This window comes from Nymphaea colorata, chromosome 2, assembly GCF_008831285.2.
Source record: "Nymphaea colorata isolate Beijing-Zhang1983 chromosome 2, ASM883128v2, whole genome shotgun sequence".
In the NCBI taxonomy this organism is placed as follows: domain Eukaryota; kingdom Viridiplantae; phylum Streptophyta; class Magnoliopsida; order Nymphaeales; family Nymphaeaceae; genus Nymphaea; species Nymphaea colorata.
In genome coordinates this window covers 33,181,479-33,197,653 of record NC_045139.1, presented here as the reverse complement: position 1 = coordinate 33,197,653, position 16,175 = coordinate 33,181,479, and the positions used below count along the sequence as shown (strand labels likewise).

Below are 16,175 nucleotides of genomic sequence, written 5' to 3'. Positions count from 1 at the left end.
GATATTGTTTAGGAATATTATCAAATAAAGGGATAAAATAGAGTTCCGGTAACTATGTTTTGCGTCTCTCCTCCAATGATACCTGGGTGCGTCCAACGCACTCGTGTCGACGCGTTGCGGGTGCGAGTGCGCTTTAGGTGCACACCCAAAAAGGTCAACGTGACTCGGGTGCAGTCAGCCACTCTGTGCTGCCCTCTCTCCCTCTCGCCCTCTCTCTGCTCTCTGTGTTGCCCTCTCTATCTCTCTGCTCTCTGTGCTGCTCCCTCTCTCTGCGACGCCGCCGGCTGCTCCCTCTCTCTGCGACGCCGCCGGCCGCTCCTTCTCTCTGCGCTGCTCCCTCTTCAACGCACACTACTACCCATCGGTAAACTCTCTCTCTCGCTTCTCTTGTTCTTCAGTTCTTGCCTTCTTGCCCGAGATTTCAATTAGGACGGTTTGCCTTCTGTCTGCGCTGCTCCCTCTCTCTGCGTTGGGCAGCATGATTTTTAGTTTTCTGGGCAGCTTGATTGCTTGGGCTTAGTATGCTGCTGCTGATGGTGGCTTTAATGCGGTCAGATTTACCTTAAGAGTGTTGGGGTTCTTCGGGTCTTGGTGAGAGCTGAGATCTTATTGAGCTTCTCTTTTTCCTTGAGGTTCTCCTTGGAGAGTTTAGCCTAATAAAGATTGGGCTTTGATTGATTTGTTGGTGGGTTTTCTGCTTGTCGTCTGTAGACTTCGTCCTTCATTTGTTCCTTCTCTGTTGGTGAATTTTGGTCGGGATTTGCTTTGGGGGCTGTGTTCTTTTGGGTTGTATGTGGTTGTGAGATGATAATGGTGTGCGTTGAAGATGGTAAAACGGACATATTCGGAATGCAGAGCTTCATTCCTTCTCTGGGGGCGGCATATTGTCTGTAATTTTTCTGTGTTCCCATTTCTTTTCATGTCTGCGCTCGCTTCTAGCCGAAAACTGGCATATCAGACTGCCTGCTTTCCAAATTCCAAGTGTTTGATCATCAAAGGCGGATTATTCTAGCGGATTGGACTAAAGTTGTTGCATGGTTTGACGCTCAGTATGTAAGACTTCTTTATTCACCTAATCATAATTTTAGAAGCCTTTTTGGCTTTTCTGGTTCAGATGTCCAGACGAACTAAAGCATTTTTGGTATGTATATACTATATACGGATTTTTGTATGATGCTTTTATTTAACTACCAACAATGGCAATACTTGATGTTGTTATCACATTGGTGTTTGTGGTGATTAAATGTAAAGAATATGTTTTTGGGTGGATATTTTTTAGGAAGAATTGTATATTAATGTTGAATTGATGATATTTCTTGTTGAATGTTGAATTGATGATATATATTTGTTGTTGAATTTTGAATTGATAATGATTTCATGTTAACAAATTGTAATTTTGATCTTGTTATTTAATAATTTTGTGGTTTATATTATTATATTTTAAAAATATAAAATACTCTAACCGCACCGCCGCACCTAAATTTTTTGGAATGTGCCGCACCGGCACTGCACCCGCACCCCGCACTCAGGTGACATAGCTCCCCTCTCTCTCTCTGGCGTCGTACGGCAAACTGTCTCCCTCTCGAGCAGGCAGGTTACACTCTCCCGCCCTCTTTTAACTCGCCTGCTGCAGTCTTCTGCAGTTCGCCATCCCCCCTCGCAGGTAACCCTAACCTCTCTCTCTGTCTCTCACTCTCACTCTCTCTCTCCCCTTGTCTGTTGCGGCAGAAGAAGGGCGTAACCTATTATCGTAGTGATCAGACATGGTTAGCCTCGATGCAACGTCTCAACTTTAGGCTATTCTGGCGCTAGGTTTTTCCTTTTTTTTCCTCTCTCCCTCGTGTCTCCCCTCTCTCTCAGGCGTCGTACGGCAAACTCCAAGTTCTCTCTCCCTCTCGAGCACGCAGGTTTCCTCTCTCCCTCGCGTCTCCCCTCTCTCTCAGGCGTCGTACGGCAAACTCCAAGTTCTCTCTCCCTCTCGAGCACGCAGGTTGCACTCTCCCGCCCTCTTTTAACTCGCCTGAAGCAGTCTTCTGCAGTTCGCCATCCCCCTCGCAGGTAACCCTAACCTCTCTCTCTCTGTCTCTCACTCTCACACTCTCTCTCCCCTTGTCTGCCAAGGGCGTAACGTATTATCGTAGTGATCTGACATGGTTCGCCTCGATGCAACGTCTCAACTTTAGGCTATTCATTTGCTTCAGTGAGGCTGGACGACGGATATGGACCTAAAAAGGATAAGTGGTCTCACAGACATATACTTTTTCTGTTGAATCGTTTTAGACAGTGATATCGTGATATTGACTCTTGCTCTGAGCAAATCATGGTTATCACAGTACTGGTGTTAGAAAAAACAGCTGGTCTTCGTAGTTTTGATTAATGTTGGTCGTATTGGTCAGGTTTTTAAATATGACAGAGCATTGCTAGGAGCTTAATATCGGTTTTGGAGATTTTAGTTGGTTCTTGTGTGTGTGTGTGTGTGTGTTTTTTTTTTGTTTACATCAGGAAAAAAACACATGTCCACATAATCGTTCTAAATTCTCCTTGCGAATTCAGCTATACTGTGTTTTATTTATTTTTTTCGTTGTCATTGCGGCTTTTAATCTATTTATGACCTCTGATGGAGAGCGTGATTACTTTAATTTTTAAGTAGGGTTCAAGCATGTTTGGTTTTATGAGATTCTTTAGTGTTTCAAGTGTCTGGTTCGTCGCTTCTATGTTTTCACCTAGATGGAATGATAATTGTCAATTAGTTGCCCCTGCTGACCTCTCATGTGATCCAATACTGTTTCTCTTTAAGGTTCTCAAAACTTGAGATCTCGCAGGCTTTAAATGTTGGCTTAGATGCATGTCTTTTTGGCAGTTTATCACACGGAGCATTTGATTGTGCATAAAGCGGAAAAATGGCTGTGCATGATGAAGATGATTTGGACTTCAAGAAATATCTGCGTGGAGATAATACCAAGTTACAGGTACTATATGTTCTGCTGACATCATTGAATTATTTGGTCGACATTCCTTGTGTTGAAATTCTGTGGCGGCTCTTCACTAGATTGGCTTGGTGGAAATTTGACAGACGTTGCATCTTTTGTTTCGGCAGGCAATTAAAGATAAAAAGCTTAGAGGTCAATTGTCTGCTAGAGAAGAGCTATATGGAAAATCTGCAACAGTTGCTGCTAAAGTTGACAAGGTATTGTTTATTTTTCAGATTGGTGTCTTGGTCTTACCATTATTCTTCCAGATATACACATGCTGATTTTTGCATTCCTGAGAAAAAAGAAAAAAAAATGGAAATATGTTAATCAAGTAACTGGTGTTCTATTCTGTGATTTCGCAATTCAAGTATATGTCATTTGCAAACGTGATTTCCCACAATTCGTATGTTGGATTGTAGAATCACATTAATATATTCAGATATCCTTGGTAGGAAATAATCATTTTGATACCTTTCACTTGTGAGAGATTTTTGGGTCTTCTTTTTTTGGTTTTGCATAATTGCATGCCTTGTCTCACCATGCTGTATGCAAAACATTGGTACTGCTTTTTGCTTGCAAATATGGCTTGTAATATTCTGAGCAGGTGTAGATGAGGTAGTAGATTTGATTCATATTTGATTCATGTGGTGCCTTTGGTTTCTCAAGTAGACGCCATTTCAGGCAAGATTTGCAAAAGTTTCTGAACTGCAGTTCTTCCAAGCATTCAGAGTGTGAATTAAGTATGTGTTCTTGCAGTTTAGTATTGGGAATCAGCTTTCCATGTTGGTATTTTGACAAGGTTTAGCTTACAAATGTGTTTATCACAAGGTCCAAGGAGGGGAATATAATCGAGAAGCCATTAGGAAGTGGAGGCATGAAATGGTGGTTCAAGTGGGAAGGGGGATGTAACTAAAAAACCAGGAGTTCCTCCTATTCCGAAGGTCATATAATTTTCATATAGAAGGAGAAGGAGAAGCATTTAAGAAATAAAGAACAAACTTTCCCACAGACTGAAAAATGTTTTCAGAAAGAACAGAGCACTAAACAGTGTCTAATCAAAATCAATCATTCATATTTCTTTTAGAAACTGCAACTTTCTGATTACATAATGTTTTGTTTGATTAAATCGTTGTTTTGATATAAAAAATATGTGTCCTTAGGAGCGTGCTTCTCATGAACAGGAACCAAGTCTTGAAGTGCCTAATAGTCCAACTTGATGCTCGAGGAGAGAAAATCCTAACTGTTTGATTTGGGGACGGATCCTCCTGATTTTGTTTTATACTCCAGTTCTTTGGATGCCTTGTGATGGTTTGGGGACTTGTTTTATGCTGTCAACAGCTTTCTAGCTGATAATCTTTATATGAACCTCTTCTCAGATGTCGTGTTTCCAAATTTGACATGCAAAAGTATTTTCAACATCAATATTTTAAGGTAGTTAGATATTATTAGTAATAATAGGACAATCAGATTTGTTTAGTTATAATAGACAATGTACACATTTTGTTTGGATCATTCAGGGGCCTTATGTGTAAGTGTGCTCGTTATAGACATATTAATGCGTGGACATAATAAAACAATTCATGTTATTAGTGATAGTAAGCTAACACATGTAATTTGTTTGGGTTGTCAAGGTATTGTATATATGCATTGACATAGGGAGTAGTGATGTGTGTCGCACTTCAGGCCTCAAGCGAAATGATTTCGTTTTATTATGTCAGTCCTTTTAATCCCTATCTTGCTTGATGCATTACATAGGCTGAAGTTCCAACTTTGCTGTTGGAAGGACTAATGGAGTGCTTGCAGTGACATTTGTTTTCTACAAGCTACTGAACTGACAAGATGCAATATTAAGCTACAAAACCAAAATCTATGATTTTAGAAGCACTTAAAATTTGTTGCTTTTACCTTTTAATGCCATAATTTGTGCATGCATGCCAGGGTTCCTTTTTTTTTTTTTTTAATTTTTCTTATCAGTTGTTTTTATGGTATTGGAGGTGAATGGTAAACCTTGTTTCTTCTTCGAAAGAGCCTTGACTGGTTGACAAATGACTGCAGTGGTTGATGCCAAGTGAAGGTGGCTATTTGGAGGCTGAAGGTTTGGAGAAAACTTGGAATATTAAACAGGATGCTATAGTTCGTGAAGTTGATCTTTTGAGCTCTAGGAAGGCATTTGATATAGTCCTACCAGGTTAGGTTCTGAGCAAACGATGGGCGTTTCATATAACACCAGCATGCGGCTATTTTCTACTCCTTTATGCCCTTTTGTTCTCTCTGACTTCAATGCTTAGGTTTGTACAGGAATGTCCTCATATTAGCTGATCCTTGCGGTTTTTTTTTTTTTAAAAAAAAAAAAATCTTTTTCATAATCTGTTTTAAGGACAAAATCTTACATTGATAACTGAGATGGTTTTAAATGTCAATAGGTAATACTGGCCTATACAAATCACTAAAGTTTGATGACAAGATAATCAGATTTTAATTATCCCTCAAGCTGTTATATATGAATAGTTTATCCAGGGGCATGTCCAAAATAGTGTTTTCTGCTTGTAGTCAACTGAACTGTAGCTTGTTAATCAGGTACTTTCTCTTTGTGCTTAACTGTCTTTGTAGCTTGTCATGAGGTAGGAAGCTTTGTGACATATGTTGTTCTCTATGGCAAGGTTTTTTTTTGGGAGTTTGGCATCAAAATTGTTGTTGTTTGGTAAGAATCCTCAGATATTCAAAATTTAAAACATATAAAAAATGGAAAAAAGGAAATTATGATTTTTCTACTAATATTGTTTCATTAATGTTGATAAAAATTTAAATAAGTTTTAAATTTGAAAAATAAAAATGAAAATATATGCTTAAAAAGTTAAAATACTAGTAAAATTGGAATTTTGATGGAAAAGTAAAAATTATATATCATGATAACTATTTTTTTGAGAAGTTGAAAATATCACAATATTTTCTGGTAAGGAATTTGTTACTCTGTTTGGCGATAGCATCAGACAAATCTTGTAAAGTATTATTGACATTTGTCACACTGGTAGAAGTCTTTACATTTTTAATGATCTCATTTTCGTTAGGGTTTTTTATTTTACTTTGATATATTGCTAGGACCTAACCTGTTCACTGCAGTAGGAAAATACTCTAATCAGTTATGGATTCAAAAGCAGATCCACTTTCACTTTCTGTCACAAATGATCTAGATTTCCTGTTCAGCATTAAAGCCAGTGATTAAACTGCACCTTGCATTTGATGACAGACTTTGGACCGTACACACTGGATTATTCCTTGAATGGTCGCCACATGGTGTTTGCAGGACGGAAAGGACACTTAGCAATAATTGAGACAAGAACCATGCACCTGAAGAAAGAATTTCAGGTTTTCTCTTTTGAATATTTTGGAAAGGTTCTGTAGATAGGGGATTATGTCTGCACCAGATATTTCTGGAAGAAAGAAAAGGCATCTTAAAAAGATCAATTAGAACCATGTCACTGACTGTTGTCACACATATTCTTTAAGTTCTTCTATAGTTTTGACATTGTTTAGATGGCAAGAAACAGGAGAAAGCTTCTTATCTGATTCCTAAAATGAATGTGGTTTGGTTCTTTTCTTGTCATGTTATTGGCTTTTTTATTATTTTTATCCATGACAAAAATGTTGGTTTCTGTCATTGATGCATTCTGTATATATTTGTTTTAACCTCTAGATGCTTTTGCCAGGGCTGGAAAAGTTACTAAACATTGCGTACTTGTGGATGCAATGCCATCCTGTAGTAGATGTAAAAACACAGATGCCAATATGTAAAATAAAAGTACGATGAAAAAAAATGAAAGGATGCTTTACTGTTGGTGAAAATTGAAATAGCAAAAAAAAGCTTATGTTCCAAAAAGTTTCATTTAACTGCCAATCTCGTGTAATATGTTTCAAGTTAGGAGTGTAATGAAAATTTTTGAGATTTTAGCATGTTTTTGTTGTTTTGCCTAATCTTCAGTTCTTTATAAAAATTTCAGAATATGACACTCTTGCATTGTACACAGTAATAGAAGAATGACACACCAAAAAGATATATGAAAATCAAAGGGGACATCTGTATCTGCTGCAGGATAAATTTTCTGATCTCTCTCTGTGTAGAACATACACATTTCTTTTAGTGTCACTACTAACTTAAATCCATGTTAAAATATTTTTTCTTGGTTGTGCTTTTATTTGCATTAATGCATTTGAATAGGTGCATGACTGCATGTTGTTAAATCAATAATGCTGATTGCTATGCATTTGGTTGAAAGGAAACAGAAAGTGTGATGTGGAAATGCTTTGGCTTATGGTTGTTTTTTCCAGGTTCGTGAGACAGTTCGTGATGTGGCATTTTCACCTGTTATGAATACTTTTGCAACAGCTCAAAAGAAGTAAGCAGTGTTTGCATGAACTTCTGTTTACACACACACACACACACACACACACACACAGACACACACACACACACACACACAAATATATAGTATATACATATCTGTGGTGCACTGTCTCCTTTTTCTAAATTCATCCAAGATAAAATATCAAATGCGTTCCAATATGAATGTTGCATTAGTAAATTTTTAAAAATAATTAGAGGTGTTGGGGGGGGGGGGGGAGGGTGGATATATGTAAGTCTCAAAAAAAAAAAAAATTGGGATACCTTGCTAATTAAAATTTATCAGTCAATTTGTAAAAATTGCCAACTATATCCGTCTGTTTGGAATTTGGGTGAGGTATGTATTCCTTGTTTCTTATTATCATATCAGAGTTCTATTTGGCTTAATATGATTCAAAAATGGTTAAACAAGTAAATGAAGCATTAAATGGATGTCTTTTCTTTTACAACTGAACCAGAATCCTATAGAGTTCTGGATGAAACTTGACCCATCAATATTGCTATTTTGTAGCAAAAGTTTCTGCTGCTGATATGCTATATTGACTTTTGGGACCATGCTAGAAAAGTTCATTTTGGTCCTGACCTTGTAGTTTTCAGGTTTAATTCAAAGCATGTTTCTTCATTAGATAATGGTTATGTCGTACATCTTGGAAATCTTATGATACCATGACATCATTCATGTGATGAGAGTGAGACAGAGCGGGCAATATTGCCATCTTTGTGTCCTTCAATTTTGTTTTGAAAAATTAAATATCTTTCCCTAACCCCACTTAATTTTGGTAAACCATTGACAATGGAAACGTGGGCGCCTGCCCGAGTGCATGTGTGCCATTCTGAAAAAGACATGAGTGGATGTGTTGATATATGCATTGCAAGAATATGAAAACTAAACATGGGTGGATGTGCTGATATGGATTGCAAGAATATGAGGATTGTGTAGACTGCAGATTCATCTGGTTCATCAGATAGTTCTGCTCGGCCAACTCAGAAGGCTGGAGTCCTGATAGCCTGCAAAGAAAGTAAATGGAAAAAGTAGCAAAATAAGTGTTTTCTGGGCCTTGCTTTTTGAACTGACAGCAACAGAACCATCCAGTTGACAAGAGTAAACAACTCATTTTACATATGTATATACATATGATCAAGTGACATTAAACCAAGTAAATATGAGGGCTAGGTGTACTGATTATGAACTGTCCCAATTAAGGTTGTTCATGGTTCACAGGTCATGTATAGAATTATTTTTTTCAAAGCTAAAATACTAGTTATTGTCAACCTTTGAAAAGTAAATTTACACGTGACACTTTCTGAATCATCATAGTAATACCCGGACTAGCATGCAGCATTGATATGAAGTGTCCGATTAACATTATTTTATCATTCATAAGGTGCTATATGTTGATTGTCGAGCAGTTTTTTTTTAACAAAATAAAGGTACTCATTGTCATCCACTTTTCCAAAAACAAACTTTGCATGTGACATTCTGTGAACCGTTTATATAGGTAGTGGTCAAAAGTGTTAGGCAAGCTTAGGTGGCAACTATACAAGAGACCAGTCAGTGGTTAGGTGGGCCAAAAACAATGTGGAAGGAAAAAAGGACGAAGAGGTAGAAGAAAAAAAAGGCAAAAAGCAGAAGAAAACAGATGAAAAGAGGTAAAAGAAGAAGAAAAAAAAAGACAAGGAAAACAAAAGAAGAAGAAAAAGAAAAAATAAGCAAAACAATTTAAAACATGACATTTTATGAACCATAAAACAGGAGAAAATAATGTAAAACACTTCCTTGAAACCTAAGAGCCTAGGTGGTTTAGCCTAGTAAAAAAGGTGGGCACCTAGGGAGGTGCTTTGGTGCACTCTTAAGTCTTAACTACTATATATATATATATATATATATATATATATATATATATATATGCATTTGAATTAAAGCATAATAGTGTAATAACGATAAATCGTTAAGAACCACACCAACAGGTGTGGCTACCTATTTGCAGCACCCATGTGGCCTAGGAAATTAATGGATAACTTTTTATCTCGTTTGCACTGCATCTTCAAATTGATTCTAAACCCATGGTTCAGAAAGAAGAGTAGATGTTTGGAAGGAACTTGATGTCATCTACCAGAGCCATTGAGCCCTTTCTAAAACAGCCGAGACATTTATTTTTCAGCTTTTAGTAATAGCATAACTTGCTTTGCTTTGCTTTGCTGTTAAGAAATTTTACAGCACTTGGAGTTGGCATTCAATTTGTTTATTATTTAAGAAGTCATATTTCTTTGTCATTTTTGTTAGCCAAATGTACTATAAGATCATGCGTTTTCTGATGAACATATCTATTTAGTTATTATTGGTTTGACAATTGGGTCGATGTTCTGTTGCAATTCAAAAGCTGACACGGTCTTCATTGCAGGTATGCTTATATATATGACATGAAGGGAACAGAATTTCACTGTCTTAAGGTTTGTATTTTTGCTTGTTCCTTTACCCTTTTCTAGTTAGAGATGTTAAGACAAATTTGTCCCCTTTGTCAGGTTTGGTCAACATTTTTTCCCACCTTTAACTTTGTGGCAAACCAACTGGTTTAAGTTGGATTTTGCTTTTGGGGAGCACACTAATGAATGCACGTGTTTCTGAATCTGATTTCTTTTCCCCTGACAAAAAACAAGATGAATTATGAAATGGAAATTGTCTATTTGATCACGTTGCTTTCAGCTACCTGAGTAACTTGTTTTACTAGTCCATTGTGCATCCTGAAGTGATCTATGTGTTATTGGAGCTGAGTTTAGGTATTTTAGTTCTTGTTTAATGTTTACATGAAATAATCCAAATTCTTATTTCCTGCTGTTAATTTGCAACATCCATGGGGGAAAATGGATTGCAGGAGCGTGTGTCACCACTGAAGGTTCAATTCTTGACAAATCACCTGATCCTTGCATCAATAAACAAATTTGGACAGATCCATTTTCAAGATATTAGTACTGGTGAAATGGTGGGCCATCATAGGACAGGCCTTGGACATTGTGACGTGATGAAGGTAAATCCCTTCAATTCTGTCATAGGCTTGGGTCACACATGCGGGAAAGTCACAATGTGGAACCCCAACAATGGCACTCCTCTGGTGAAAATGTTGTGTCATCATGGTCCTGTTTCATCAATAGCCTTCCACAGAGGAGGACATCTCATGGCAACAGCAGGTGTGGATAGGAAAATTAAATTGTGGGACCTTAGAAAGTTTGAAGTTTTACGTACATATTCAGGGCATGCAAAAACAATGGACTTCAGTCAGAAAGGTCTCCTAGCCCTAGCAGGCGGGTCCTTGGTGCAAGTATGGAGAGATGAAGCAGGCAATCAAGATTATAGATTTTACATGAAACACAGAATGGTGAAAGGTTTTCAAGTAGGGGATCTACTATTCCAGCCATATGAAGATGTTCTTGGGCTAGGGCATTCTATGGGCATCTCCTCTATTCTTGTTCCAGGATCTGGTGAGCCGAATTTCGATACATTTGTTGCAAACCCATTTGAAACTACTCGGCAACAGAGGGAGAGGGAGGTGCATCAACTGCTGGACAAACTGCAACCAGAAATGATTATGTTGAACCCAACAAAAATAGGTTCTGTCAAAAGAAAAAGAAAAGGGAGCGATAATGGCTTCAATAAGCAGGAACTGGAAGCTGAAATGGCTGAAGCTGTTGCCGATGCTAAGAGCATACGAAGGAGCAAGAAAACCAAGGGAAGAAGTAAACCAAGCAAAGTAGAGAAGAAGAAAAAAGAAGCAATTAGCGAAGCGAAGCGACCTTTCTTGGAGAAGCAAATTGAGGAGGAGCGTTCCAAGAAACAGAAGATTGAGAAAAAGCAAATGGATTTGCCGGTGGCACTTCAAAGATTTGTACGTAAATGAGATGCAGCCAAGTTGGAGTTTGATCTTGATTCTTAAACCGAGTTCCCTCTGCAGGGGAAGCTAAATTCTGAGTTCAACCTCCTTTTCTTGTGGAGGTAAACGTGACCTTGCATGGGGAGGTCAAGTCCAGGCACTGCTTCTCTGGCAACCTAGTCAAACATGTGCTTGGTGTTCCCGGCATGAAGGCTCACATTTTTTGGCTCGAGATAAAAATTCTCACGAATTTTTCTTTTGTTCTTAAATTTTATTATTTTCTTCTCTTGAATGTTGTACCCATAGATCTTGCGAGTCTAGAGTTTATGGTTCAGAGAAAGTTGGCCTTTAAGCCAAGAGCTTGTTCTGTTTTTCAAGCATATTATTAATGCATGAAGTTAATTTCTCAAATCTCTTTCCCTAGACCAAAATATGGGTTGTCTGGAACTGTACATGTTACAGACCTTGCCATCTCTTCTTTTGGCCTGTTAATTAGATCATGCTTGAAACATAACATGTTTGTATTTTCCAATTATTGCAAAAACAAAGCAAGCTTCGATTTCATGTCTAGATAACGTATCTGATAATTTTCCGCTATCTTTGAATACCAAAGTTTCCACCGATTCAAAACTTTTACCTGTTCATTTGTTTAAGCAAAACTGGAATATGAAAATGGAATCTGGTGAGGAACAAGAAGCAAGGCTCACATATGGAAAGTAAGAATATCTTTAGTTTTAACATTAAAGGAAAAGAACATGTTTTACCATGTGAAGAAAACACAATAAAAGGAAATATGTCAGTAAGTTCAGAAATACAACTGTTGAGCTACAGTCATTATGTTAGCATATGTAGCAACGGAGACTTAATGTTTATGCAAAAAGGCATGTTTGAGGTCTTGGCAAATAAGTATTCTTTAAATCTTTATATTCTATATCCACATTTTGATTATTATTGACTATTAGAATTTATGCACTAAGAAGGTTAACGTCTAATTTCATATATCATATTAACAGAAAACAGGTAGCTGTTGGACGCTCATATATTGGATTTAATGCAGATTAATGGTGGAGATTCAGTTGCAAATACAAAAGACAAACTGTTTTTCATTTTTTTAGAAGTACGAAATACCATCCAAATGATGAGAGAGAAGCAAAAAAGGAAAGAAACAAATGGGTTTCCTTAAACTAAATTCCTTATTCTTTTGATGGGTACTATGTTGTACTCTCGAAAAAAACATTTCACTTTCAAGCGAATCTCTTTAGAATCGATGACTTGGATGATCCTCATCAAAGTCTAATAGCTACGAGTTTCCCCATATTAACAATATATGAATGATTATTGAGAATTTAATCATAGCAAGAAATGTGGACTCCAAAGCTATCTGAATTTCAGCAATAATAACAATTGGTCAACCTCTTGAAAAACCTGTTCAAATCTCCTTGCCAACCTCTTCTTAATTACAAGTCCTCCAAAATAATAGCTACCTTTCCCATTAGATTTTGGTTAAGAGAATATATGGAAAAAGTAAAAGAACTGAATAACACTAGATTGAAGGTTTTTTGTATCATATCATAATACCAAGTTATATGGTTCTCAACTTTTTCTGAATAAAACCTGGCTATGAGGCGGGTAAGGATTTTACTTTGAATAATAAGACTTAGAAACAGCTTTACTTTGAACAAAAAATTGAGATTTTAGGGGTCACATATGCCCATCTAACATATTATCAAGCATCTTGGTTCATGCTATTTTTTAATACGAACATAAAAGGGTGGGTAAGGATCCACAACACTAGAAACGCTGGTAGTTTTCTTTGGCTTAGATCATTATGAAGATGTTGCAAGTGTATCAAAAACAAAATAGATCCTACAAGACCAATTAAATGTTTTAACAAATAGCCACTAACTCGCCAATACACAAGTTGAAGCGTAGAAGAGGTAGTGCCCCGAGGCATCAAAAGCAAGCTCTATAATTAGATTGCAACAACAACAAGAAGAAAAAATTATAAACATAATGAAAAAACGCAATATGATTTGCATTGCAACAATACGCTTATTCATCGCTTACTATATTGTTGGAAGGTGGTTGGACTCTAAAGCTACTGGATAAAACAATTGTCATGAAAGAATACCAACATGAAGGACATTAAGTGTTGAGAGAAAACATTTGCATATCATTATGTCTCGTATGAAAGGTACCAAGTATATGGTTAATTTCTAAAAAAGGTGGTGGCAATTGGCAGCTGTAAGTTTTTGACTTTCAAAAAATAACTTTACAAACGGCACTTTAAAATCCTTCGGTTAAATTGACCAAATGGTCCATAATTAGTTTACGTAATTTTTCGCATTTGTTTAATTTACATATTCATGAACTTTATACACACGCAAAGGCACATGCATGCTTTATATTAGGTTTCAATGTATTTTTAAATGTTGTTTGCAGAAGTACTTTCCATGTGTATAAGCGAGAGGTTAACAACCCACTGTTCGAAAACTAAGCTCCAAGGCCTCCTCATTATCTTTGCCTCTAGAGTCAATTTTTTTTTGTTGTTTAGGTCACGTTTGATTGCAAGGAAAAACACTATTTATCGAGGTAAAGTTCACTCCCTTGTACGGTTTTTCCGCTGGCCATCAAACGCCGAAAATGTTACCTCGAAAAAATTGTACGACAAGAGAGATTTTAACGCGGAAAAAAGTCGGACCTCCAGAGGTCCGACTTTTTTCCAGGGATTTTTCTACGAGCCGTTAGGGCTCTCCTCGCTTTGCTCCTTCTCACTGCTCCTCTCCCTTTGTCGAAGCCTTCTCCGCCGTCGAAGCCCTCTCCTCCTATCAGTGCTTCTCTCCCTCCGTCGAAGACCTCTCCTCTGTCGAAGCCTTCTCCGCAGTCGAAGGCCTCTACCTATGTGGAAGCCCTCTCCCCCTATCGGTGCTCCTCTCCCTCCGTGAAAATCCTGTCTTCTATCGAAGCCCTCAGAATTGCTACATCCGTTGGGGGAAGCCCTCTCCTTCTCACTATCTTTTTTCTCTTCCTCCTTCGCGCTGCGTGTGGTTGGAAGAAGCAGTGTTCGTCCCATTCTGGTGAGTCTCTTTTCCATCTTTGCTTCAATCCCTCTTTATTTCCATCTTTGCTGCAATCCCTCTTTACTTTTTCCTCTTTTTAGACTTGTCTTGGATGTTCTGAGACTCCCAACCTTAGCTAACCTGCTCATGTGGACCAACTAAATTGTGCAAGGGCTCTAAAGTTGGAAGCACTCTGATGTACAAGATCTTCAATCTCTGGATACCTTCACTACTTGGATGTTGTCAATGAGTTCGGATTTTACACCATTTTCTTGTTCATGCCACTCCATCAGTATAAACTTAGAATCCTCTAGTTATATATCAGCAAAGTCTTCTAGACACCATTGTACATCGCAAAGTTTGAATAGTAATGCTTTTTTGTAAATTTCTCTCCCTTTTTGTGGTGCTTCTTATGTGTCAGCGATTATGCTAAACAACTAAGCAAGCCCCTTAACAGTAAAAAATGTCACCAGCTAACATATTAGAGAAACTAGAAATTAAATTTCAGATGGTAGAAATTGCAAATTAAAGATCTGCAATATTTATAAGAGCAGTAGCTCACGAAGTATCCATCACAGTCTGATGACTTCCTACCAGTCTCCAATAAAATTGGCATGATGAGCATTGAAAAAGCACCAATCTTGTCTAGAAACTGGCAAACATGTTTGCCTTTGGCAGCCACGTGAAGGTTTGGAAAGCTTTCCAGTGGTCAGTGTCTGTCCAAAAATTCTCATAATATATAGACTTCAGTTCTCATTCACAGAAACACATGATATGCACCTGCAAAAGGGCAAAAGCTGCACACGATCTCAGAATAGATGATGTGCTCCTCAACATGCTAATAAATCTTCCTATCTCTGGCCCACTGTAAAACAATCATCAAAGCCTTTGGTAAGAATTATGTCTGGGACCTGTTAATTTAATCTCTGCCCCACTGTAAAACAATCATCAACATGCTAATGAATCTTCCTCCACCATATGTGATTCTGCATCCTTATTAATCCTTTAACCTGTCATTTTGGTTTTCAGGCTGCCAAACATCCACCAAGAGGTGCAGCAGCGTAAGATATTGTATATGGGCCTTTATCTGCTTATCTGGGGTGAGGCTGCAAACCTTCGGTTCATGCCAGAGTGTCTTTGCTACATTTATCATTTTGTAGGTGTACTTTTGCATACATTGCATGTTGGTTTTGTAAATGTTACACTAGTCCTGCTTCCTTTTCTAGTACTTTGGTACATTTTACTTATGATTTTTAAGGTTTTTTTTTAACTTGTCATTATAGTTCCCATTCTTTCAAAATCTAATATTAGTTGGCTAATCTACAAAGTGAATATTACACAAAATTTTTTTCAGTAATGGTGTTGTTTGCAGATGGCTTTCGAACTTTATGGAATGCTTGCTGGCAATGTGCGTCCAATGACAGGTGAAACTATAAAGCCCGCTTGTGGTGGTGAGGAGGAGGCCTTTCCGAAAAAAGTGGTCACACCAATCTATGAAACAATTGCACATGTTTATCGCTGTATCTATTTGTTCAGATGCTAAATGAAATCTATATGTTTATTCCGCCCAAGTTTCTGTATAATCCATCTTCTATTTGATCTTGTCTTGCAAAGCCATTTTATTTCTCTCGTGCATTTAAAAAGATGTATATGATATGCATAATTGTTACCTGAGGAGATGATATCTTTTAAACGGTAAAAAAAAATTTTCTTGAAAAAATTTTCCAATTTACCAAACTAGGCATTTTTTTCCCTTTTAACATGGCCTTAGTTACAGGAACTCTATTTTATCCCTTTATTTGATAATATTCCTAAACAATATCGCCCGCATTAGATAAATTGCGAAATATTGATCGTCTTTTTGAAATTATAAGAAAAG

At 37.4% G+C, this 16,175-nt stretch overlaps 2 protein-coding genes across 3 annotated transcripts; both read left to right on the top strand.

Annotated features, from left to right (window-relative positions):
* Positions 1 to 154: 154 nt before the first annotated feature.
* LOC116248341 (probable U3 small nucleolar RNA-associated protein 7) lies at positions 155 to 11,648 on the top strand. 2 transcript variants are annotated; one of them, XM_031621080.2, is made up of 8 exons: positions 155 to 364; positions 2,861 to 2,969; positions 3,098 to 3,187; positions 5,028 to 5,160; positions 6,220 to 6,338; positions 7,299 to 7,366; positions 9,774 to 9,822; positions 10,245 to 11,648. In XM_031621080.2, the coding sequence occupies exons 2-8, from the start codon at positions 2,901 to 2,903 to the stop codon at positions 11,262 to 11,264; spliced, it is 1,548 nt and encodes a 515-aa protein (XP_031476940.1). In that variant the 5' UTR covers positions 155 to 364; positions 2,861 to 2,900; the 3' UTR covers positions 11,265 to 11,648. The 2 variants fall into 2 exon arrangements, with proteins under 2 accessions (XP_031476940.1, XP_031476941.1); XM_031621081.2 differs by lacking the exon at positions 155 to 364 and adding an exon at positions 1,355 to 2,058.
* Positions 11,649 to 12,857: 1,209 nt separating this feature from the next.
* Positions 12,858 to 15,922, top strand: LOC116247564 (uncharacterized). Its single transcript, XM_031619738.2, has 4 exons — positions 12,858 to 12,866; positions 13,933 to 14,314; positions 15,326 to 15,396; positions 15,669 to 15,922. Exons 1-4 carry the CDS (start codon positions 12,858 to 12,860, stop codon positions 15,837 to 15,839), a joined length of 633 nt encoding a protein of 210 aa, XP_031475598.1. The 3' UTR covers positions 15,840 to 15,922.
* The last annotated feature ends 253 nt before the right edge of the window (positions 15,923 to 16,175 follow it).